The sequence below is a fragment of the Aulonocara sp. 'chitande type north' Nkhata Bay genome, linkage group LG8, assembly GCF_057382095.1.
Source record: "Aulonocara sp. 'chitande type north' Nkhata Bay isolate Kocher_YH1m ecotype deep benthic linkage group LG8, A_spYH_male_GT1.1, whole genome shotgun sequence".
NCBI lineage: Eukaryota > Metazoa > Chordata > Actinopteri > Cichliformes > Cichlidae > Aulonocara > Aulonocara sp. 'chitande type north' Nkhata Bay.
In genome coordinates, this window is record NC_141351.1 from 23,567,628 (window position 1) to 23,592,442 (window position 24,815).

General features: G+C 40.6%; 1 protein-coding gene across 1 annotated transcript in view; it reads right to left on the reverse strand.

Annotated features, from left to right (window-relative positions):
* LOC147323815 (corticotropin-releasing hormone receptor 1-like) overlaps nt 1-24,815 on the reverse strand; it is a 97,630-nt gene that overhangs the window by 34,583 nt on the left and 38,232 nt on the right. Inside the window, exons 5-6 of the mRNA XM_086304429.1 lie at nt 19,582-19,667; nt 6,395-6,501 (exon numbers count right to left, since the gene is read on the reverse strand). Of these exons, the coding sequence (XP_086160555.1) occupies nt 6,395-6,501; nt 19,582-19,667 (193 nt within the window). The remainder of the gene's footprint in view (nt 1-6,394; nt 6,502-19,581; nt 19,668-24,815) is intronic.

Genomic DNA, 24,815 nt, shown 5'->3' on the forward strand with positions numbered 1-24,815 from the left:
GAAATGGAGGTGTTCTTTGTCACGTAAAAGGAAATGAAGTATGAGGAGGTACGACCTGCTGTAACTTCAGGATTTTGGCATCCAGCTGCTGCTTTCTGATGGAGAATCTGAAAGCCAACTTCTCTTCCTCCTGACTTTTATTGCTGGTGCAGGACTTTTACTTCTTTGCCTTTGAAACATAAACACAAATTACATTTTCTATTTGCTGTTAGGTGCAAAACACAATGACTGCTTTCCTGCAGGCCTTATTATTTATTTGTTTTCCAACTCACTCCCCGGTTTTTGCTCCAGATTAAAGAACATTATGATTACAGTATAGATCTCATAAGTCTTCACTTAATAGTTAAATTTAGGTCAGATGTTCACAATAAGCAGCAACTTCAAAGGCTGTAAAATGAAGGCAACATCAAAGTATGCAAACTGCAGTTCCTCTAATGGCCACTTGAGGCCTGCTCCAACGAGCACGTTTGCTCTTTAGTTGTGAATTATTAGGGAATGTGGTCGTTTCGACTGATAGGTCAATACCTCTGTACAACTTTACCACCTGATGGTACTACAGTGTATGAAATATTAAAATGACTGTATTTTTTTTTTACCATTTGCTCTTCATATTTTATCACATTTTTTCCAAATTAGGTGCAAAAGTGTGTTTTGTGCCACGAAATAATCCACTACAATGCTGCACTCGTCCATCTGCATAGCGATCAGCTGCACAACCTGATACTTGGATGTGCTGGTCAGCACCAAACATTTTAAAATGATGGCCAATTAAGCAGCGTTTCTTCCAATTTCCTGTCACTGCTTTGTCCCATTCATGCTGCTTGTTAAGTTTAAAGTTGGACAACCCACAGCTGCTGTTGACATTTCTGCTCGGAAAAACATCTTTAACTTCAGAAACACTCCTCAGTAACACTCGCCTCTTCCTATTTTCCAGTCACTGGAGCAGATATTTGAGAAACAGTGAGGTTATTGGACCTTTGTCTACAGAAACAACAGGAACAAATACTCCATCCACCTTAATCACAGTAACACCAACAGTACGCTCTGCAAGTTTGTAGCACAGGATAAATGATGGAAAGGAACGACTGAGTGTTTAGGAGGAAGATTACCCCAAATTTTTGCTACATGCTCTTAAGATTTATTAGACTTTGTTGTGTTTTGGCTTTTTTGTTTTGCTTGCTTTCATTTAAAATGGTTTGATTTGTGGTCTACTAAAGCTTGTGTAGCGTTACTTAAACTGCTTGTGTCTTTAATAAAAACGAGACCAGGCACTATCTGTTATCTGTTAAAGACAGAGGCCTTCGGGTGGTGGTGGTTAATTGAACACATTAATTGATACTTCTTCATGCTGCTGGCGTTCTTGTGTTAGGGTTCAAGGCGACAGACGACCTCATTTAAAACTGCAGTCAACTAATTATCCCAAGGTCCATTTGAGCGTACCTGAAGGCACCTCGCTTTCAGGTACACAGAAAAAGTGCATTCATTTTAATTGGATAGAAATATTCCATTCGTTCAGATTACTTAATGACTTCAGCCTGATCCTTGTTTGTCAGCTAAAAATAAACAAAACAAACAAACAAACAAACTGTGTATGTTTTAAGTGATTGGTGGAACTACTCAGGTAATCATAAGGCAGTAACTCAATGCATTTAGATAAGCAGACAGGGTCACGACGACCCGCTGAAGGCTAAGTTAAGCATCAGAACTGGGAATAACGGTTATTTAAGTGACCCTGAACATGGCACGGGCTGGTCTGAGCGTTCCATCATGCAACACTGCTGCAGCATTCAGATGGTAGCGTCAAAGCTTGAATTTGAATGTTGTTGGTGGTTTCTTGAACAGGACAATGGGTTTAATGTATTCAGACGGCCTCCACAATCACCAATCTCAGTGGAATGGATCATGGCTGGGCTGTGGTGGAACATGAGATTCTCATCATGGATTTGCAGCAACTGACAAAAGGGAGTCTAACCTGGTACGAACAAGGTTTAACTAATGACAAACGGATTGTTTCTCACTCACTATGTGTTAATAGACTCTCTGCATTGAATCATATCTGTTATTAATCTCTGTCTCTCTTCCACAGCATGTCTTTATCCTGTCTTCCTTCTCTCACCCCAACTGGTCGCAGCAGATGGCCCCGCCCCTCCCTGAGCCTGGTTCTGCCAGAGGTTTCTTCCTGTTAAAAGGGAGTTTTTCCTTCCCACTGTCGCCAAAGTGCTTGCTCATAGAGGGTCATATGATTGTTGGGTTTTTCTTTGTAGGTATTATTGTAGGGTCTACCTTACAATATAAAGAGCCTTGAGGTGACTGTTGCTGTGATTTGGTGCTGTATAAATAACATTGAATTGTACTGAATTGAAAATTGTTCTTAATAAATTAAATATGTAAAGTTCAGATAATCAGGCTCATCAGGTGCTCAGAGACCTGGTTCTTCTGAAAGCTCTGGGCTCAGTAACATCTACTGGAAATTGAAAGGCAGCATTATGTAAATCCTCATTTCGGGACACACAGTTTCCTGTTTGCTGTTTTTAAATTGGGATCAGTCATGAATAATGTGCAGCCTTGTTAAATGGGGCCTTATTATGCTGCAGCTTGCGTCCTGTGCTGTCCCGCTGATCTATATCTCAGCTGTGCTCTGAGATTAGTCTTTCTTAATGTGTATATTTATTCCACGGATTATGTTGCTTATTGACTCCTGTGTTGTAAAAGCTCAGCTAGGGATGGGCACTGCAGATGCTGTGGTGTGTAGCATAGTTCATGCCACATACTTGTCCCCATTAAGCAGAATAAGTAAAATTCCTTCTTTTGTCTTACCAACAGCTCAAAATCCAAAGATAATCATTTATTAACAGACATTAGTAATCAAACAGTTTACTGTGTGGATTATTACACTACACTACCCATGGCTTTCACTTAGGACTGAACAAATTCCAGAAGTCTAAAATGTCAAACAAAGCCAAATCAAATTCAGGCACTCATGGAGGGTAATGCACAGGGAGCATAACCAAACATAACAGACACTTTTGAGGAAGCCTGAAGTGGAAGATGGGATAATCAAAGAGGGCTGATTAGGGAAGGACCAGCAGGAGGGTAATGAGACAAGTGAAGAGAATGACAGGGACTAGAAGGACAGAGCATATTTCTCCCATGCTGGCTCCTCTTCATTGGCTCCCTGTTAGATTAAGAAGCTAATTTAACTCACATACAAGGTTTTAATCAGGCCCCATCTTATCTTAATGACCTCAAAGCACCACATGACAACAATAAAGCACTTTAAAGTGCTGGTTTACTTCTGGTTCTTTGGAGCCTCCAGATTTCAGGCCCCTCTTCTCTGGAACCAGCTCCCAGTTTGGATTCAGGAGACAAACACCCTGTCTTCTTTTGACATTGGGCTTAAAACCTTCCTTTTTGATAAAGCATATAGTCAGGGCTGGATCAGGTGTCCCTGAATCCTCCCTTAGTTATGTTGCTGCTGGCTGTGTTTATACAGCTCCCTGCATTTAATCATCAGGGATTATTAATCTCTGGCTCTTTTTCACAGCGTGTCTTTGGTCCGCTCTTTCGGTTGTGCACATGGCCGCCCTTCCCTGAGGTTGGTTCTGCCTAAGATTCCTTCCTGTTAAAAGAGATTTTTTCCTTCCCACTGTCGCCGAGTGCCTGCTCATAGGGGGCTGTCTGATTGTTGTTGTTTTCTCTCTAATCTTGATGGGTCCTTACCTTACAATATAAAGCGCCTTGAAGCGACTGTTACTGATATTTGAGGATTTATAAATAAAACTGATGGGAGACAAACAGGAAGCAGAAATAAAAACTAGAGATGGACCGATCCGATATTAGTATCGGTATCGGTCCGATACTGACCTAAATTACTGGATCGGATATCGGAGAAAAATAAAAAAATGTAATCCGATCCATTAAATATCACGAAAGCACCTCACAAAACTTGCAACACGCTGTAACTCACCTCAGAACGTTAGCACGTCGGAGCAGTATGCATCACGTGATAGAGAGGCTGTGGCATGCGGGACCTGTTGGTGGTCTGGATAGCATGTGGAGCTTCGCTAGCAACCTGGCATTTCATCTCCGACAAAGTTATCCCCGAGAGAAGTAAAGCAAGTGTGTAAGTCCATCTCTGAATGTTTGTAAAGCATTCCTGCGAGCGACTGCCTCTCGCTCTCCGGCTGCTACTTCAATCATGAAACTGCTTAATGATCAGCTGATCGGCTTTTCTGTCGCGAGTCCGTGTCTCTTGTTTGCTTTTGGCCCACTTTGCACCAGAAAGAGGAAACTAGCAGCTGAACAACAGCAGCACGTTTAAGCTTGATCAGCTGTTGTTAGAATTTATTTAATATTACTTTCTACACCAGGATCTTTTTCTACGTAGCTGACGCTGGTAACTGTGCAGGGGCGCATCTAGCAAAGTTTAGCCAGGGGGGCCGATAGGGCATTAACAGGGAAAAGGGGGCACAAAGACATACTTTTCTTTCTTATTCTCATTTAAAATGTCTCGCTTTTAATTATTTAATATTTATCTTAATCTTACACCCAAAGTTTTAATCTGATGTAAAATGTATAGAAGTCCATTACTGCATATAGTAACTGTTAAGTCTAATATATATACCCTAGTAAGCTATAGTACTTTTTACTTTGGGAAGGTACCATCTGTGCAGTCTGCAATTTTGTTGAAGAAAGATGTTGAATCTATTTAATATTTCTTGAAAAATAATTGATTTCTGTGCATTTTTTTCACACTGCATCAAATTAAGGTTGATTACATCGATTAAGCATCATGAGGTGGAGCGTGAGGGGTGGTTCCCTATTTTTTATTTATTTATTTTTGTTGTTGCTGGGAGTTGGAACCCTATTAGTTAGGTTGCTTAATATTTATGCTAAGTACTCTTTAAAATACCAGAATAGGGAGGATGGTGTAGGTTTAAGTTTATTAGATTGATCAGTATTGCTGAACTATGAAATATTTTTTTTTGCATACAGGTATAACAGAATAGCTTTAGTGTAGTTGTTGTTTTAAACTTGAGTATGAACTTATACAAAATGCAGCAAGATATTTAAAAAAACAGTTTTGTTGATTAAAAAACACTATATCGGATTCATATCGGTATCGGCAGATATCCAAATTTATGGTATCGGTATCGGTATCGGACATAAAAAAGTGGTATCGTGCCATCTCTAATAAAAACCCTATCAAAGTAAAACAAGAAGTAACCGAAGGTGAATGAAACAGACCTGGGTACTAACACTTAAACCAACACATGAACTGAAATACATGATCCAAAACTGAGACTGATCGCTAGAATAACCATCAAAACCTGGTGATGTCACAGGAAATGAAGCCTAAGATCAACTAAAAGAGAAAAAATCCAAACAATAACCTAAATTTCAAACCGTTGGGAATAAAAGTAAAAACTCAGCAGAAGCTCGAATTCATATTTTCACAAAGAATTCAAAACCAGCACAAACCCGAGGAATGTGCTATTCTGATAAATAACAGGAGATTATGAATGCAGCTCTTGGAAACAGTCAGAACTTATTAAACTTCATGTCCACGGCATAAATCTGCATTATTGTTAGATTAAGCGGGAGACTCGTGAGCTTCTGTGGAAAGAATCCCTTCAAACTGTCTTTTATAGTAAGAAATACGCCAAACTGCTCATTGCACTATTTTATAATGAACATTACGCCTCGCTCTACCCTGCGCTCCTCTCCTTCCTTCCAGATCCACACCAGTGCACAGGAGCCTCGGCGTTTCCCTCCATCAAACAGCTTTCCTTTAAATGGTTCTCAATTTCTTTACAAAGTCAAGAAGGTAAGTAATAAATGCCAAACTCCTTCTCCTGCCATTTTTAGCTGCCTGACACTTCTTCCTCCCCCACTCTCTATTCATGCCACTGTGGCCCACAAACACAGGTTGTGCATAAATGCTATCCTGTAGAGCTTCTACTTATTATGTCTCTCTGTGCCCTTTCACGCTTTTCTCACTCCCCGGGGGTGTCTCGGCGATCGATAACAGCCCCGGCTGTCGAGGGTGCTAAGACCTTTCTCTCGTTAATGCACGGCTTATTTCGGTTTGCCAGAGAAACCCTTTTCCGCCTCCACCGATTGTCCCGGCAGGCCTCCGTTAGACTGTTTTCTCCCGGTTTTGAGATGGGTCTATTATTCCCAATTGTGGGGTGAAATGTGCCCTAGTTTTTGCGGGCGTCTAAACCCTTTTTACATCTGCGGGATTGAGATAGGGGAGGTTTCATCCCATGACCAAATGGGTTTTTGAATAAGAACCAGAGACGCTTTGAACCTACTGGGATCTGGAAAATACTGACGTCTCTGTCACATCGGGGATTATCAGTGGACTGGTGGCAGCGAGACCAACACTTACCTCAAACACAAGAAGAGGAAGAAGGCTATGAGCAGCGCCACCATGGAGATGCAGTGACCCAGGAAGTTTATGATCACGGCTATTTGGTAGTGCATCTTGCTTTTTTTCTGCAGAAGAAGAAGAGAAACACTGGATGAGTCTTTTGATTCACAGAAATAGTTCTTATTTTCTTCTCTCTGGATAAGACAGGACACTTCAAAGGGTGACAAATCCTCTTTTATTTTTTCGATTTTTGACGGATGACTCCCGCTGTGATTTTAAACAGGAGTGGGTGTTAGCATTCCCAATAGGGCTGTCAAGGCTCAAATTAAATCTGAATGCAAAGCTGTTCATAATTAATTGTTAAACTGTCTATTTCTGGCAATAATCGAACCCCAAAAATAATGGTAAATATTCAAATATGGAATAATATCTCTAAATATCCTACAGCTGTGGATGGATTTAGACAAAAATGAGTCTAAACGAACACAAACATGTAACAGGTCTCACTGTGTTACCGCAGCAAAAATGCCACAAAAAATGAACAAAACTGCAAAGTTTATTATGCTGTTTGCATTTTTTCTTTGTGGCCTTTTTGTGCAGATATTTGTGCAGCTTTTTCTTGTCATTTTGTGTCTATAACTTTGTGGTACGTTTGCATCTTTTTGAAGTGGTTTTGTATCGATTTTGTATCTCTTTATGGCTTTTCTTTTTCACATTTCTTAAACAAACTTTTTTATGTTTGTGAGTTTTTTTGTGCAAGTTTTGCAAATCATTGTGAATTCTTGGACTCTCTTCAGCCTTTGTGCAATAACTCTTTTTTCCTATCATTTTCGTTATTGTTGTTTTGTCTCTTTTGTCTGTTTTCTGTTCATTTGCAGTCATTTTTGATCATTTTGTGGTACTTGTGGAGTATTTTTATGTAACTTTTGGATCTCTTTGTGGAAGGTTTACTCATCACTCTCAGCCCATATTTCACAACATTTGAGAATCCTTCTGCAGTCTTTCTAGTTTTCTTTGAAATTGTGCTTTTCCAATCTTAGGCACTTTGTTTGGTGGTACTTTTGTGCCAGTTTCCAATTACTTACTAAGTACTGTACATTTAGTTTTTCTTCTTCTAAAATCTTATTTTTTGATCTTGTTTTTGTCACTTTTGGCTTTTTTTGGTGTCTTTGTGGAAGTTTATAGCTGCCCTTCAGTATGTTGTTGGGTCGGTTTCCCCTTTATATTCATTTTGCTTGGCTTTTTAGAAATTTATCTATTTGTTGCTGATTTATGTATTTTTAAATTGCGACTATTTATGTTTGTGTCTCTCATATCATTTTGAATAACCTTAAAATAATTTTACATTTCTTTGCTGACATCTTTTTGGTCTGTTTGTGTGCTCATGTGGATTATTTAACACATCCTTGTGATACTTTAGCATAGTTTTGTCTAAATTTTCTTTTATTTTCTGCTTGTTTTTGTGTCTCTGTGTAGTTCTTTAGACCTTTATTCTTTTGGTGTCTTTTGCAGTCATTTTGTGTCATCCCTAATCTTGTGTGTCCATCTTCTGGCACTCTGGCTCATACAGTTGCATTCAATTTATGTAATTTCAGGGTACTTGTGTGTCTCTTAGTGGAAGTGTTACACATCTTTGGTGCCATTTTGGGGGGAGTTTTGAATTGCTTTTGCATTTAGTAAATGTTATTTGCTGTTCCGAGTCTCTCCGTGGTATTATTTTCACTTCACAGTCATTTTGTGGATTTCTTTGGTATGTTTGTGTCTCTCAGCAGTTCATTTTATCCACATTTGTGTTCATTTGGTGCCTCTCTGGCACCGGTGATCTCACTGTGGCTTTATTATTTTACACCCCTCCTTTTGGCATTTCTGCATCTCTTTGTTGTTCTGTTGTTGCTGTTTTATGTCTCCTCAGCAGTGATTGTGCATATACTTTCTGGAGCCAACTTTCCAACAGGAGATGTAAACAGAGGATGTGGTCCAGGGGCTAGTAATCCCTGAGCCTTGCAGGAGGGCCAACCAGATTTCATGGGGGCTTGTGCCGCCCCACTGGATCCACTCCTGGTTAGGAAACAGGAATACTGGGAAGCATTTGATTTTGCACACGCTCACATATGGAGAATCCACATGAGGCCTTGTGATAAGATTTCATGCAAACACAGACCCATCTTCCTGCAAATTGGTGCCTAAGCCCACTGTCTGTGCCTCAGAAATCCATTGTGATCAGATTTCCCCCACTCTACCAACAGTAATCTGTGCTGTAAGTGGATTTATGTAACCTACTGGTGTCTACGCCGAGATTAAGCGTGGGCATGTTTAATCCCTGCCTCATCCACACTGAAAAACGTCATGCGTCCCATTCACTATATTTTAGTCCAACAGCTCTAATCTTCAACTTCTAAATCTGTACTGGACAAATGTTGTTGTGACTAAAAGCGCCAGCCAGCCATCTCTCTGCTGCTTTATTGGAAATTGCTCTATTGTTTTTTGTAAGATGTTTTTCTGATAGATCCTTGGAGGGATATTTCTAGGACTGGGTGACAAGACTCATGATCCATGCGAAGAAGTCATATGAGTTCTTTTTCTGAGCGCCCACCTCTGCGGTTAAAGGTTGGCATATTTTAAGGAACAAATAAGAATTGTTTGGGAAAGCTCGAGGCTCTGGTCGCTCATGAGACAGAGACATTTAAAAGACAAATGGCTCTACTGATGCCATTTATCACACTATCAAAAGGGTTTCCTTTATCCACACTGAAAAAACTGATTCTTTGCCCTCGTGAACATGAAGCAATAATTTTGAGTAAAATGCAGATGAACTTTATAAAAAAGAAGTTTTTTTAATAATTAAGGAAAATAAGTTGGTTTAAACTAACTGTATACAAGTCAAGTAAATTTCATTTGACCAAATTCCATCAAATTTAACATTTAACATTATATTTATGCAAAGAAAGTACATGGAAAAGTCAGTTTTTTGGGATAAATATTTTTTGAGTGAGTGACATATTTTATTTCTATTTGAAGGTTTTTTAAAAATCATTTTTATGCAAAAAGGAATTAAAATAAATTCATCCAACGAGATTAATTTTTTAAAACATATTTTAGGTACTTGTGGCTGATGGCTGGTTGCTAGCAGACCTTCCAGGCTTCGGCTGCCTCGGTGTCTCTCTAATATTATTCAGCACCTTGTCATAGGTCTAAGTCAAAAGGACCGTACGCTCTTATTGGCAGTCGCTTCAATAAACCTGTCTTGAAGTTGAGGCTTTGTGTTGCCGGCGGTTACTTCACTCATTGTCACATGGATTTAATATTTTATCTGGCCGCCACATATCGGGTCCTTTATGAAGAGAAATGTTCTTTGTGCCAATAAAACTAGAAAAACTAAAAACTAGTTTCACTCATTTTCACTGCAGTCAAAGTTACACCATGAATGCCTTTGTTAGTCATTAGTTATCTCATTAGTACACACGACTACAGTCCACACACTGTGTCCTCACTACAGATCGAACCCTGCTACATTTTTTCAGTCAGATTTCTACCTTTAAACAGAAGCTGTTCATTCTCACAGATTAAACCAGGTTACAGAACTGCTGTTTCTTTGTGTGCAGCTGTTAAACAGAGTCTGAAACAATGCCATTTAAACTGAGTTACCGATTACTTCCTTTGGTAAATCTCAGTAGATATAAGGCAACAAATCCTTCATTTGTGAAGTTTAATACATTCAGCCTCATCAGATCCTAAGAAACTAAACACGGGGCAAAGATTGTGACTGTGTGGGACACTTAGGCTGAAATGCACTCCTGAGTATTTCTTTTTTAATATTCTCAAAAATGAGATTTCAGCTGCTGTTCAGTCTGTTAAGGTTTATTAGCACACCTGTTTGACTCGCGTGTTTGTTTATATAAACTAGATCCAGTCAAAATGCCGGACACTGTCTCAGTATGTGGGACAGGCGGACAAAAAGTGCAGCGATTTCGTTCCAGTTTTATTTGTATAGCTCAGTATCACATGTAAAGGCTCACAGGACTTCCAAGGGCATAAAAACATACTAAAAGCAGAACAAAATAACCAAAAATTAAGTGTCGTGAAATGCAAAAGAGCACCCAGATGCAAGAAAAAGTCAAATAAAAGTGAGCCTTTCAGTGGCTAAACTACACAAAGTCCAAAGACCTGGAAACCTGGAAATCAAAGCCTCCAAACAAAAGCAGCTGAAAATGTGAAACAAAGAGAAATCAAAAAGCAAGCGAGGCTACGAGAAAACAGGAGGCTGTGAGGAGACGACTCAGAGCTGTGGGGTGTACTGCAAAGCTAGATTTTTGTCTTTATTTTTGGTGTGATAGATCACTACAGTAAAAGTTCAACATGTCCACATCTGTGTGATTAGCCTGTGGGACTCAGAGTAACCTTTGATATTTAAATGGATCCAGTTTACTAAAGTCTAATGTGCAGCTGTCAGGTTAAAAATAAACAGCAGCCCCGAGAGCGCTCCAAGAGGGAAAAGAAAAAATATAAGATTTTGATGTTTTACTTTTCCTCTGATAATGCCTCTGACTAAAGTAGGCACCAGTCTATTTTGTGTGTGAAATGATGAATACGAGTGAAATAATGTGCAATCATGTGTAAAATTCCCCCTTTTATGCGAGCGCTCACATTAAAATGCTCACGGTGGAAGAAAACAAATGCAGCAATAATAGAAGCAGAAAAAACCTGATACGATATTGATGATGAAAACGAGCATGTGCTCTGTGTCTACCTGATTACGAACTGTGGCTGAATCAGTTAGAGTGCCTGCACAGCGCAGCAGTGCTATGAAAAGCGTCACTGCGTGCTCTAATTACAGAATGCAATGCAATTAGGAATCATTACTAATTAAAAACACCAGTTAAAATCAAATTCAAATTCAAATTTTATTTGTCACGTACACAGTCATACACAGTATGATATGTAGTGAAATGCTTGGACAACTGCTCGTGACCTAAAGAAAACAAAAAAAGGAAAGGCTATGAATAAGATAGGAAATAAATATGCAAAATTAAAAAGGGTAAATTTAACTAGGAAGGAATAAAATATAAATTAAGGTTAAAAATGAAATAACTGTACAACACAAATTAGAATGAAGGGTAAATTTAACTGGGAAGAATAAGATAAAGATAAATATATAAATTAAAGTTGAAAATAAAATAACTGTACAACAAAATACACAATATAGAACTATATAAGAATGTATGAAGAAATCTAAATATAAATAAATATATACACAATAACAGCAGCTGTACAAGTATTAACTGGAAATGAAGAATATAGTGACCAGTGTTGTGCAAAACCAAAGTCCAGAAAGTCCAGTGTGTGTGTAAGAACCATATGTGTGGGTCAGTACTGTGTGGTGGTGTGATTGAGAGACCGTATCGCCTGCGGGAAGAAGCTCCTCCTCAGTCTCTCTGTGTTGGTCTTCAGGGAGTGGAATCGCTTTCCTGACCTCAACAGAGAGAACAGTCTGTTGTTGGGATGGCTGAGGTCCTTCACGATCTTCCTGGCCTTGGTCCGGCACCGCCTGCTGTAGATTGAGTGCAGGTCAGGGAGCTCGGAGCGGATGGTGCGAGATATGTCCAAGATAAATCCAAGATATGTCAAAAATCCCTCCTTCACAGCAGGATGTCGTGCGCACCGGTTAAAGGACTGTAGACTTTTTGTTTCCCATCGTTTAAAGGGAACATTTTAAAGGTCACATGACAGAAGGAATAATGAGTAATTACCGACAGGAGCGGTTAGCGGCAAGAAAAGAGTATGTGTGGAATTTTCTGCTTTAATTATTCATAAAATGTGATCTGATCTTTATCCAAATCACAAGTAAAGACACACACACACAATTTTTGAGCATGACATTAAACATTCACAAATCTGGTGTAAAAAAAGTTGTTGAATCCTTGGATTAAATATCTTAATTTAATAACTCTGGCATCAGTTATCTCTGACAAGTGTTGCCAGTAGACCTGCACAATGTCCTGGACGAGTTTTGGACCACTTGTCCTCAGAGAACCGCTTCAGCTCAGCCAGATTCTCAGGATGTGAGCAGCACTTTGAGGTCAGCTCATGGTATTGCTGTTGTGTTAAAGGATGATTTTGGATTATATAAGCCTATTGTGGCTTTTTGTGTACTGCCAACTTCGCACTTTCCACCTCCTTTTCAGGGAAATGACGAGGTCACAAAAAGCAAGCGTGCTAAGCACGCCGGACATCACTAATGCAGCTAATGCAACGTGTCAAATATCTGCATTTCGCTTTGGGTGCAGAGGATGTTTAAAATGATTCGTGCAAAGATCACTTTTAGGAAAGCTGCAAGGAGCTTTGCACTAATCAGAGTGTTATAAACAGATTTGTGTGATGGATCGTTTCCCCCTAAACAAAGTTTGAGAGTGCCAAGTTAGCATGACCCACAGAGACACAGCAGAAGCATCAGTGGGATGTATAGCCTTGGTTTGGTCTGGACTGCTCCAAAAGTTGGATTTTCTTTGGTAATTTTGGAGTCAGTGTAGAGTTGGGCAGTCAACTCCACACTGGTGATCCAACCATGTGATCGCTAATTACCGATGGTGTCAACACCAGGTGGAGCAGGGAATGGAGAGAATGCAAACAGTGTGATTCAAACACAACTACACTACAACAGTGCACTACATAGCCAGCTCAGCATAGCCAGGTTTTCTTTGAATTAGCTGGTTGAATAAATCCTAAATCCACAATCAGGCTCTTCAAGAGACACTGGATACATAATTTCAATGTGCTACAAAAAATGGGTCGATTTATAAGAAAGCTATAAAAAAGGCAAAAATATAATGTTGGTACTGCAAATAAAGCCAAAAAGTAATCCTGGCAAAAAAAAAATCTACTCAAATGTTCAGTATGTTCAGGTTTGACTCTGATGAAGGCGATGTGAAAATCATTTCAGTTTAAATTAATGTTACCAGTGACAGAGAGACAAATTACTGACTGTCAGTTTTCATTTTTCTAATCTGTGTTCTATTAACTACATTTCCAGCAGGATAAAACAGAGTTAGCAACAGATTAGCAACAACCACAGAAACATTTATGCATTTTCTGCATCCCCACTAAATAAAAGTCATAACTAGAGTGGGGCAAATCAATTTTAATATAAATCTAATAATATTGTAAAATAATTAAAAGCATTAAAGGTAAAACAAACTACAAATCTCCAAACTATTGGCAATAACTAACAGTCCCCAAGATCATCATCCACATTGACATTAAGTAGATGTAGTCCAGCGGTGTCATTGTTGAGAACCTGGACACTGTGTTTCAAAACAATTTGTTAAAATTTGCAAATGAATTTCACCCTCCATGAATCGGCCAAAATCCTGGTGCCACCACCGCCGTGCTTCACCATGTACATGACGAGTTCACGATGTATGAAGGACCTTCTTACACTGCGTCACGGTGCTGCGTTCTCCCCATAGAGCTCATCTCTAGCTGCACTAGCCCACATAACATCTCCCCAGGCAGCAGCGTGATAGAAGTGTTCAGACTCCAGCAGGCAGTTGTGATATTTATGTCTACAGTCACCTCATGTTAACCAGGTCCTGTGAATCATTTAAGGCTTTAGTAACTTTTAAAGTCAACTTCTATGAAGAGTAACTGCTGGACTAAATCTCTAACGGTACTTTTTGGGTTTATGCAAATCTCCTCAGAGCTCTTTTTTCAAGAAGATGCGTCAGACTGAAAAGCCCTGAGTATTTTTACAAATCAGAGGAAGCTTTAAACCACACCTCCAACGTGCTTTCATTTATCTGACTGCGGTTTGTTGACTCCAGTTAGCTTTTGTTAAAGCTGTCATCCTCGGGCTCCACGCACTATTCAATGATGCGTTCAGTGTGAATGAGCAAAATACAAAGATCTCTTCCAAAGGTCTAACCGCATATAACCAAAGAGTGCATTGATTTCTACTGCATGCAGTGTATGGACATTTGTGTATAGATATAAAAAACGTGCGTGAATCAGTTCTGCAACAGGCACTTCTGTAGAGCAGGCTAACACTTCTAGGTATAAATCAAGAAAATGGGAGGTTTTTCAAATGGATACGAGAGAACCGAGTTGAGCCTGAAAGGAGAGGAGGGGGTGGATGGCAAGAAGATAATATAAGACCCACCCACCACCACCAGTAGCCTCGGGTCTCACAAAATGTGTGGGCCATAAAACCAAACCTGACTCACTCTCCTTATAAGAAACAACAAAGACACTTATATTTGAGAAAATAACCTCGAGGAAGACCCAAAAGGAAATGAGGATTCTTCTTTTCCTCAAACAAACTTTCTAATAAGCCTTTGATCCACTCAGTTTCTTCTCCCAGTGGAACCGCTGAATATCCGGTTCAATACAGCCTGAACTTTAAAGGGAAGCTACTTCACGTCCCCCCTCTCTCCTCTGATGTCAATCACAGCGCTGCTGATACCTGGTGGAAGAAAAACTGAGACACATATTTGTAAAAGGTGAGACGCTCTATATCCATCTCCTGAAGGGATCGATGGATCAGTAAGTCCGTGGAAAAAAAAAGGCAGTAAATGAAGGGTCTCGCTCCAAACTCTGTTTTCTCATCCTCACAGATCTATAAAGTACAAATGACTAACTGCCAACCTAATTACACGAAAGCATGTCTTCACAACTCTGCTTTCAAAAAAACAAAAAGCTGTGTGTCTGCTGGTTTTATTCTGTTTTTGTGTATTTTAATAAGACGGATATTTTGTTTGAGGGTCTTCATTCATGGCAACCAAGAAAATGGGGATTTTGTGAGGCTGTATTAATTAAGAATGAACATATATTAATTATAATTATTACAATTAATACTTTTAAAAGCAAAACTTAAGGTAGTTGAGAAATGTTCACAGGTGAATATTAATCCGAGAGGTAGATTTTTCAAATCTCAACGCTTCCCGGTGACACCGAGTCCAGTCTGGGACTTTTAGACTGAAAGCTGCATTTTTGTCCTGCTTATTGGAATAAGTATCAGATTGGTGCCGAGGACGTGAGAGGCTGTACTGGTTCATACGTAAGCTGCCATCCACACAATGAGCCTCATTTACTAACTTACAGATTTAGAGGTGCCTGCGTATGAACAAATGAAGACCTGGCTGTTTTAGTGAATTTAAACAAGTCTTTAAAATGAATACTACTATTTATTATTAGAATTATGTGAAACTCATGTAATGGGTGGACAAGATGAAAGTATTGTAATAGATATTGCCTCCCTGCCTCCATAATTTCATGTGTTTGGCCTTCTTATCATTGTTACGTTATGCATTCAGTTCTTTATTACTATTTTGACACATACTGTGCTCACTGGCAATCCAGCTAGAATATTCTGGTCAATGATGATTCCCACTGGTGGTGCTCACGCAGGCACTGAATCGGGCGGCTTTGGGGTCCTGTGTGTTTTACTGCACAGATAGCCTGCAGAGTGCAGCTACACTAAACTGAAGTGCTTGTGTTTTGTATTTGCAGTTGCAAATGAGCAAGTAAAGAGAACAATTCTGAACTCATGCACGCCTGGAAGTGTGCAACAATTATTATTGTCTTTTGGTCATTAATTTGGTTTTCTCGGATACTTTAATTCCCAAAATGGAAAGGTGTTGGCTTTAACATTTCCATTTAAAGAATATTTATCTGACCTTCTCTTAAATGTTTTAACATCTTAAAAAACAGCTCAACTTTCTCTGATTTCCTCTTTGGACACAATCATTTCAGTTTCTTCAGTTGGACTTTCGTGCTTTAGAGGTGCAGGCTTCTCTCTTACAACATCCTCACATTTTTCTCTACGTCACCTGGGCTTCAACTATTTCCTTATATACAGAAGTAGGGATGTTATGCAGATTGCACAAGCTTATGCATGGCGGTTAGAACAAAATGTTTTATAAATCCAACGGTAATATTGCTCATGTTTCTTTTCCAGGCATGGTCTTACTTATTTACTAAATCACATTCTGCACATATTCCAAAAATAAGACAGAGCCTATGTCAGTCACAACAGCTTAAGATTCACTCTGCAAACGTTTCCAAATGCTAAAAAGGGTACATTAAAATAAGAGGTGATGCAGCGGCAAAGTAAGCGTGTCTCTGTTTCATGTGGCGCTGACAACCTGCAGAGAGTGGGGTAATATTTTAAATTTCAACAAACTAAAACTGTTTTGTTTTCATTTGAATCGTTCACACACATCGTGTTCGGCAAACAGCTCTGCTCTCGGCATTGACTTGAGGTCGGAAAGGTTGCCTCGGGGTCAAAGCAGGCACAACTTTGATGTTGAGAAAGCGCCTTTCAATCAACACTGAATCAATATTTCCAATTATTGTACCTGCTGCTAATTTTCCCAGCTCAATATTTCAGTACAGACTTTTTCACTCCCCTGAACTGTTGCCGACGTCTTTGATTCTTTCAGTGATGATAATCTTATGGCGCTCTGCTCATTAAAAGTCGTTTCCCTGGATAGAAAAACAGGCGGGTGTATTTAAGAGGAAGAATGGAGACGGTACTTTTTGCTGCTCCCTTATTTCCCGAGTGGTCACCACAGCAGATGGATCTACATGCTGACTTAGCACAGGTTTGACACCAAACGCCCTTCCTGATGCAAACCTCCCAATTAGCTGAGCTTGTGATGCACTGAAGCTGGGTTTGTGTCTGCTCCCAGTTTCAAACTGGGGATCTTTCACGTGTAAGGCGAATGTGTTAATGGAGCCCCTATTTCAGAGTAAGAATGGCATTATAGAAATCCCTCCAAGGCTAAACAAGTCCGTCTAGACGCTCTCCTCCTTGGCAACACTTCCCAGCTCCTCCTGGGTGATCTTGAGGCATTTACAGGCCCGATTGCATATATAATCTCAGTGAGATGTTCAGGGTCCACCTCTGGGTCTTCTGTGAGCTAGACAAGCCTGTAAACCTCCAACTGAAGGCAGCCGGGTGGATCGTGATTAGAAGTCTGAATTACCTCGCTTTTTTAAATGCAAAGGAGCAGCGGTTCTACTATCAGCCTCTCCAGATGTCTGAGGAAAGCAAAGCCAGAAATACCTCAGAAATTAGTTCTCTACTACATCATCAAAAAACATGCAAGATTAATGCTTTTGTGGGCTCACTCTCACAAAACAGATCTTACTCACTCTGAGGAGTTTCACTTCTCAGTTAAATAAAGGTTAATAAATAAATAACTGCAAATTCAGAGATATTCTAAAGATATTTTGGTTTAACTTTTGTACACCGGGAGGAAAAAGTGACTTGTCGCCTGTTTCTAAATTCATTCTATTCTCCTCACCCGTTCTCTTAGGGTGAGATTGAGCAAAATAAACAATCAAATAACCACCGAATCAAGCCAACTAAATCAGGCGGGCACCTCCTGGCTGCTCTGAGCGCTCACTAGAGCAGCAGATGTATATTAATCCACAGCTGACACTATTCCCTAACATTTCATTGTGATGGAGTTATGATTTCTAAGCACTACGGCACTGATAAAAAAAAGAAGAATCATAGATTTTAAGCCAATTTAAGGTTTAAAATCTTCTGTAGTAGCAGTGGGATTGGGATTGAAAGAGTGAGATGACAGCACTGAGAGCAGAGCCGGCATTGTTTTGGTGTTTTAAAAGAGCATCGGTCTTATCCCATAATGCAGGATTAGGATTTAGACTCCAACTTTTTGTCAGTTATCAGGTTGACTGCTCTCAGCCAGACTAGCTTCTGGTTAGTTAGGACTATCAGTGCTTTTCTCTCCTGCTGCTCCGCCCGTCCTCTCTCAGAAAGATGTGATAATGGCAGAGAAGACAGAGGAGCACGCGCATAAATGCAGTAGCCACTTTCATGGTGCACTGAAACAGAAGAGGACTCACGCAATTATGCAAATAGAGTCAATAAGACATTATAAATGCTTGTTTGCGATCCCCTCCATCACATTTAAACGGACTGGGTGTTAGATTTTCACATGGAAAGCAGATGTGTCTTTCAGGTCTGAAAAGTGAAGCTAATGAATAAGTGCCTTCTTTTTAATGGCCACCAGGGGAACATTGGTGTGGCTGCAGAATGATTTCTGTGGGAAAACGATCCTCTGCTCCCTCTCTATATGACGTCAGTAATGCTTCCCTGATTTACTTCATGGACTTGATCGCTTAATAGGACAAAGGCTTATAAATCAAGTTAACGTGACAGTGGATACATCCATCTTTTGCGCTCTGTATCGTGGAAATAAAGTGAAGGCACAAAAAATAGGTATGTGAAGTAAATAAAAGCACGTGAAGCCAAACAGCGGCGAAACCCACAAACGAACAAACACAACCTTCTGTCGACTTTGGAACTAAAAGCTGAATCTTACCATCTACCTTTGCTCCAGGTGGTGTTTTAAAGCAACAATGACAATGGTCACCTAGTGTGCATTTGTCTGCCTCGCGTGTATCTGTAATTTCAGGGGGTCTAGTGCAGTACTTGACCCCCTGAAATGATACTTGAAATGTGTATTTGTTCCTGCTCGATTTGGTTCAGCATGTTCTGCATTTTTATCAGGACCATTCAGTCCTTAGGGGGGAAAAAGAGCACTTACAACACTCGAAACACTGCACGAGGACGCATCGGACACGAACAAAAAAAAAAATGAGTAGAAAAAGTGGAAGAAAAAAAACGTGAATGATTAAAATGTAGAACACAGCAGGACCATAACAGCAGCGTGCTGACTGGCTGTTTTCTTCTCGGCTTCCACGAGTCGCTCACATCACCGGAGGACAATGCTGTTTAGAAAAATCACTGTTGTTTCTTTTGAGGAAGTTTTCTTTTCTTTTAAATGAAACCCGTGTTTCAGAAGAGAAAAAGCTGCAGGTCGATAAGCTGATTTAAAGCTTCCACCTACATTTGAAACCAGCGACGCCTCAATAACTTGGGGCAAGGTGACATTAAAAGCACGCTGCAGTGCAAAAATCAAAACAAGTAGATTCCTTAAAGAGATGCTCTCGGGCAATCTGCCGTATTTTCAGTGATGTTTCGCTCTTTTGTCTGCAGGCAAACAAACCCCGAAGTCATATTTACTATAAATATTCCAGTAAGCCTCGAGCAAAGCGGCGTCTTCCACCACTAACCTTGCCTTTGTCTGTTTCTGATTACCATGCAGTAGGCTCCACACTTTTAGGATCCTCCCTAAAGGCCACATTAATCAAGACACGTGCAGACAGCTGACTCTTACCTCCTCGTGAAGGATGGCCTTACACATGGAGTAGTTCCCCTTCAACGCCCACGTCCCATTTGCAAGACATCGCCTATAAACATTATCTGTAAAGAGAGCAAGAGAAGAAGAAAGACCAGATGAGGAGACTCTGTTTCATTTATCACATTTTTTTTGCCTTTTCCTTTTTGGCCTCGTGTCCCTAGATGGGAATTTGTGCTCGATTCGTAGTGGCACTGTGACCTTTTTCTGCTTTGAGACTAATAGGGAGAGATATCATTAGAGAAAGTCTCACAAGCTGTGATTTTTCACACGTTTGCTGTTGGAACAGTCTACCACCCTTCTGCCTAAGCACTGTCATTATTCTTTAAATTGAGACCCACGATTTAGCCGCAAATGACGTACGCTTCACGTCCATCCTGTTGTTTCAGACGCTGGAGCTGAGGACAGAACTGTACTCCTGAATTACAGTTTTATTACTATTTAAAACTTTAAAATAGGTAAAAACTGAGATGCAGCTTCTGGAAAATCACTTATTGAAATACGGATTCATGCAGAAAAAATAGACACAAACCACTCCCCGGGGGGTAAGTTGTAACGAGCAGATTCAAACTCGGTGGAAGACGGGCCAGCAGCAGCAGCAGCAGCAGCTGGGCTCTAGGGAGCTTCTCAGTTTATTGAGAAGGGTCTACCACGGTTAGCCAATCAGCGAATTCCACAGCCTGTTCTACTCTGGCAGATATTCAGAAAATAAAGTACTTTCCAGTTCCTTCCCTGTTTCCTGTCTCCTATGTGGATCTGTCTTTGATATGTGTCCTGCAGAGCCCTGCGGACTTGTGTATCCCAAGCCAATTAGCCCATCCTACAGTCACGAGAAAGGCACTGAAGGGTGCAGGTGCTCGACGTCTCCCACTGCTCTCAAAGTCAAACGGGCTGCATGTGGAGAACTCCTGATGCAATGTCAGCACAGACATGTCAACAGTCTATGTGTTATGGTATAAAATATACGAAGCATCCATGTGGCCTAAAATAAAGTGACTATTAATAATATACAAAATAAAATAGCTTTCCTTTGGTCTAATGTTTGCAAAATTGAGGATTATGGAGTAAATAATAATGATACTATTCACACATATGTAAAATTAAATGGGTCAGAGATAACTAATTAAAAAAAAAATACATAATGAGGATCATACTTTTCACTCAAAACGATTTCAGATTAAAATAGGTCAAAGGTCAAAGTGGATATAGTCATAAATACTCAAGAATTGCACACACACACACACGGAGGTCGAGGATATTTAAGTGGTTGTTTTTTCTTTGCGGTGGGAATAAAAATCTGCAATAATATGACAAGCTCAGTAAATAATAATTTAGACAATTATCTCTGAAGCGATGCGTAAGAAAAACTGAAGAATTTAATGAGCGACCCATCTGCTCCCCAAGGTGTTCAGGCCAAAGGAGTGCGAAGGTGCAGGTGACAGCAGTCTGAGATCATTAAATAAAGTGAATAAAGTTTGATCTGTTTAAGTTTACAGGTTTAGCACAAACTGTGCAGTCCTATCGGCTACGTGCCACTTCAGAAATGTTCGGTTTGTTTTATCGTGTTGCTGAATCATCTCTGCCTCCTGCTTAAATCCAGCTGCTCCTGGACACGAACAATTACACATCCACAACGAGATGTTTGGATTTAGAAACAGAGAGAGCCGCTGATTATGGACTAAGATGGTTGAGTCAACAGCAGCCAGACTTCTGTTTGTCATGGTCCTGCACTGGTCATCTGTTGTGCTTTAACATCTCTCTAAATCTCTCGAGCTGGATTCATCTGAGCTCCATCTGCAGGTGGAGTCCCGGTCTCTCACATTTGGCTCACTCTCCCCAAATAAACATCCTGACCAAGTCTCACTATCACCTCCTGAAACATTTCATGAACAGCTCAGCGTCCGATTCTGTCAGGACTGACTCTCCTTCCTTCTCTCTCAGAGTTATCCTCCCATGTTGCTCAGTCTGCACAATAAAGCCATTTGAAAGGAAATCACTCTCTTTTGGGTCTCACTTCAGGATCCGCTCACTGGTAACACCTTCAAAGGTGATATGGTTGCCCCAGGACAGGTCCTCGGGGGTAACTGTGACCGAGGACCTGTCCTGGGGCAACCATATCACCTCAGTTGTACGGAAGGCCCAACAGCGCCTCTACTACCTGAGGAGACTGCGGAGCGCACACATTCCCAGATCTCTGATGTTGAACTTCTACAACTGTGCCATCAGCAGCGTTCTGACGTATGGATTTCTAGTGTGGTTCCCCAGCTGCACCAAGGCCGATCAGCAAGCACTCCAGCGGGTGGTGAAAGAAGCTGGCAGAATTATTGGAACAAGTCTGCCAGAGATCAGTAATATCTTCCCCACTCGCTGTCTGAGGAGGGTGCACAGTATCCTGCGGGACCAACATCACCCTGCGCGCCACCTTTTCCATCTGCTGCCCTCAGGGAGAAGGTACAGGTCTGTACAGGCCAGAACATCCAGACTGGCCAACAGCCTGTATCCACAGGCTGTGAGGCTCCTGAACTCTCTGCCCCCCTCTCACGGACAATAACCATATCCAACTTCTTAATAGCAATGAACTGGTCTGCATTGGTGCATCATATCTTTATTCTCTTCCCCCTCCTGCCCCCCCTCTTTCTTAAATAGATAACTATCATATCTGATATCATATCTCACAGTACAATAATATTGAATGGGTTGCATTGTTGTATTTTGTCATGTTTCTCAGGTCTTTGTCTGAATTTCTACGAACATTATTGCTAAGGATTGTCTTATTGCATTGGAGTCACACTGGGTTAAATATGTACACTTGGGTTTTAAGGGGTATTTATTATTTTCTTCTTTTTTTTGGGTTGTATGGAAGCCCCAAACGCAATTTCATTGTTCTTGACAATGACAATAAATAAATAAATACTAAATACTAAAAGGCATTGAAACTTTTAGGTTCTTGAACATGTTTCACTTTTTATTCAGAAGTTCTTCAGCTCAGGCCAATAAAGGCGGATTGAGAAGCTGCCTTTGACTCAACCACTCCAGACTAACATGACCGGGACGACTGAGAGCCTACACAGAGAGCCCGACTGTAATGACTGTCAGAGGTTCGGCTCGTCTACATTTCGATGTTGAACTGACACGAGCACACTGCACAGCTGAGTCTCATAGAAGAAAATGTGAGACAGTTATGAAAAAATGTTTGTTTGTGTTCAAGGACACCAGCTGTCACGTTTTTTGCAAAAGCACAACTCTGAAAGTAAAGTAGTTAAACAAGAAGCATGTTTTGTGTCTGCAGCAGATATATGGTGTCCAAACTCATCAGCCAGGACAAGATGGCATATGAACACATGAAAGCTGGTTTTAATGACAATTATTAATCCATCCGTCCAATTTCTTAACTGCTGCGGGGCTGAAGACTGCCCCAGCTGTCGTAGGGCAAAAGGTGGGGTCCACCCTGGACAGGACACCAACCAATTGCAGGGCTAACACTTTAGAAGCAGTTTCAGTTCAGTTTTATTTGTCATATGCAAGTTAGCACAGCGTCAACATTGCAATGAAATGTATTTGACGAGCAGAAGACAGTCACTCAGCAGTATAGTACAGTAAAAATAGTAAAAAAAACCACAATATTTATAAAACACAGCAAAAAATATAGTAAAAAATGTTAACAGACTAAGTATAAATACATGTGCACACTTGTATAAACAGAAAAAGAAATCTTAAATGAGATAAAGTGTCAGGAGTGAGCAGCAGTACAAACTGAACAGCACAAAGTTTGAGTGTCAGTTAGTGCAGGACTGCACGGAGTAAGGGTTGTTATTTCTATTTAAATACTAATAAAAATGACGTGACCAGTGCAGAGCGTAGTATGTATCTGTGAAACTGTAGGACAGCGTCTGCGTGCATCCTGTGGAGCGTAGTGTGTGTGTTTAAATATTGTGGTTGAGGTGTCGTACGGCTAGGTGGTAAAAACACAGACTCCTGTAACGTCTGCCAGATGGTAACAAGGAGAACAGCTGGTGTGCTGGGTGGCTGTGGTCCTTGATGATGCTGTGTGCTTTTGGGTACCCAGAAAGAACACAAAATACACAATAACATGTTAAAAAATAATAACAATGAAGTGTAAACATGTTCGATGTGCAAGACTTGAACGCGTTTCTCTGGAGTGAGCATCAAACTGATGCCAGAATCCAAATTCAGACGTTTTCACCCCTTTAAAGGGGGAATGTGTTGATTTTGCACAGACACAAGTCAGTGTGAGATAAATAAAAGTGTTCAGGGACACAAACAAAGGGGAAATAAGGGCAGCGTGGTGGTGTAGTGGGTAGCACTGCTGCCTCACAGCATGAAGATGCTGGGTGTGAATCCCTCTTGCTCTATGACTGCTGGGGTAAAGCCCCAGACCCCCATAATCCTGAAGTGGATGTAACTGGATGAATGGAAGTAAAACAGAAACAAAATAAGTGCATCAGATTAATTTAGAGTATCTGTCACAGATGAAGGAAACAATCCAGAAATGAGAAACACAAAGACTGTCACTCAGTCTTGGTCACTTGAGGGTAAAAATCAAAAGCGAGTCCCAAATAATGATTTCTCCACATTGCTGGATAATACAAAGTGGAGGGGGTGTTGATATGGAGGCACTGACAAATGATGAGTAAAATTACATTTTTCCACTCAGGCCCGCTGTGTCACAGCACAGGACACGGTAAATCTGGAACAAATTTCACATTTGTCATTTCACATTTATTATCTCTAAAGATGACGGAAATTAAATCCGTCAAGTGGGACATCGTGGAACTGAAAGACCTCAAACGAGGCCATTTCAAGTTGAAGGGAGACTCTTTTTAGAGTGGGTGTTTGACATGCGGGGCTACCTGCAGGGGAGCTACAGGAGCTTGCTGCGAGTGTGTGAATCAAACGTTGAAATGTACGCTTGTGGTTCAGTTAATTTGATGATTATCATGGTAGAAATGAAGTTAGATATGCCGCCTGCCACGTAATCACGTTAGGGCGCTGTTAGGGACCGCAGCTCAATCTTCAGGTCAGACTTTCCGTCGGGCGATAATTGGCAGTGAAGTCACGTATGCACGTGTCACTTCTCCCATTTCAAAACATTTTCCAGACTTTTATGGACAGGTCTGACCCCGATCTCGGAGCGGGTCGCTTCCAAGGGTCATTGGACACCTTTTTCAGTGACAGTGGACTTTTTGTTGTTC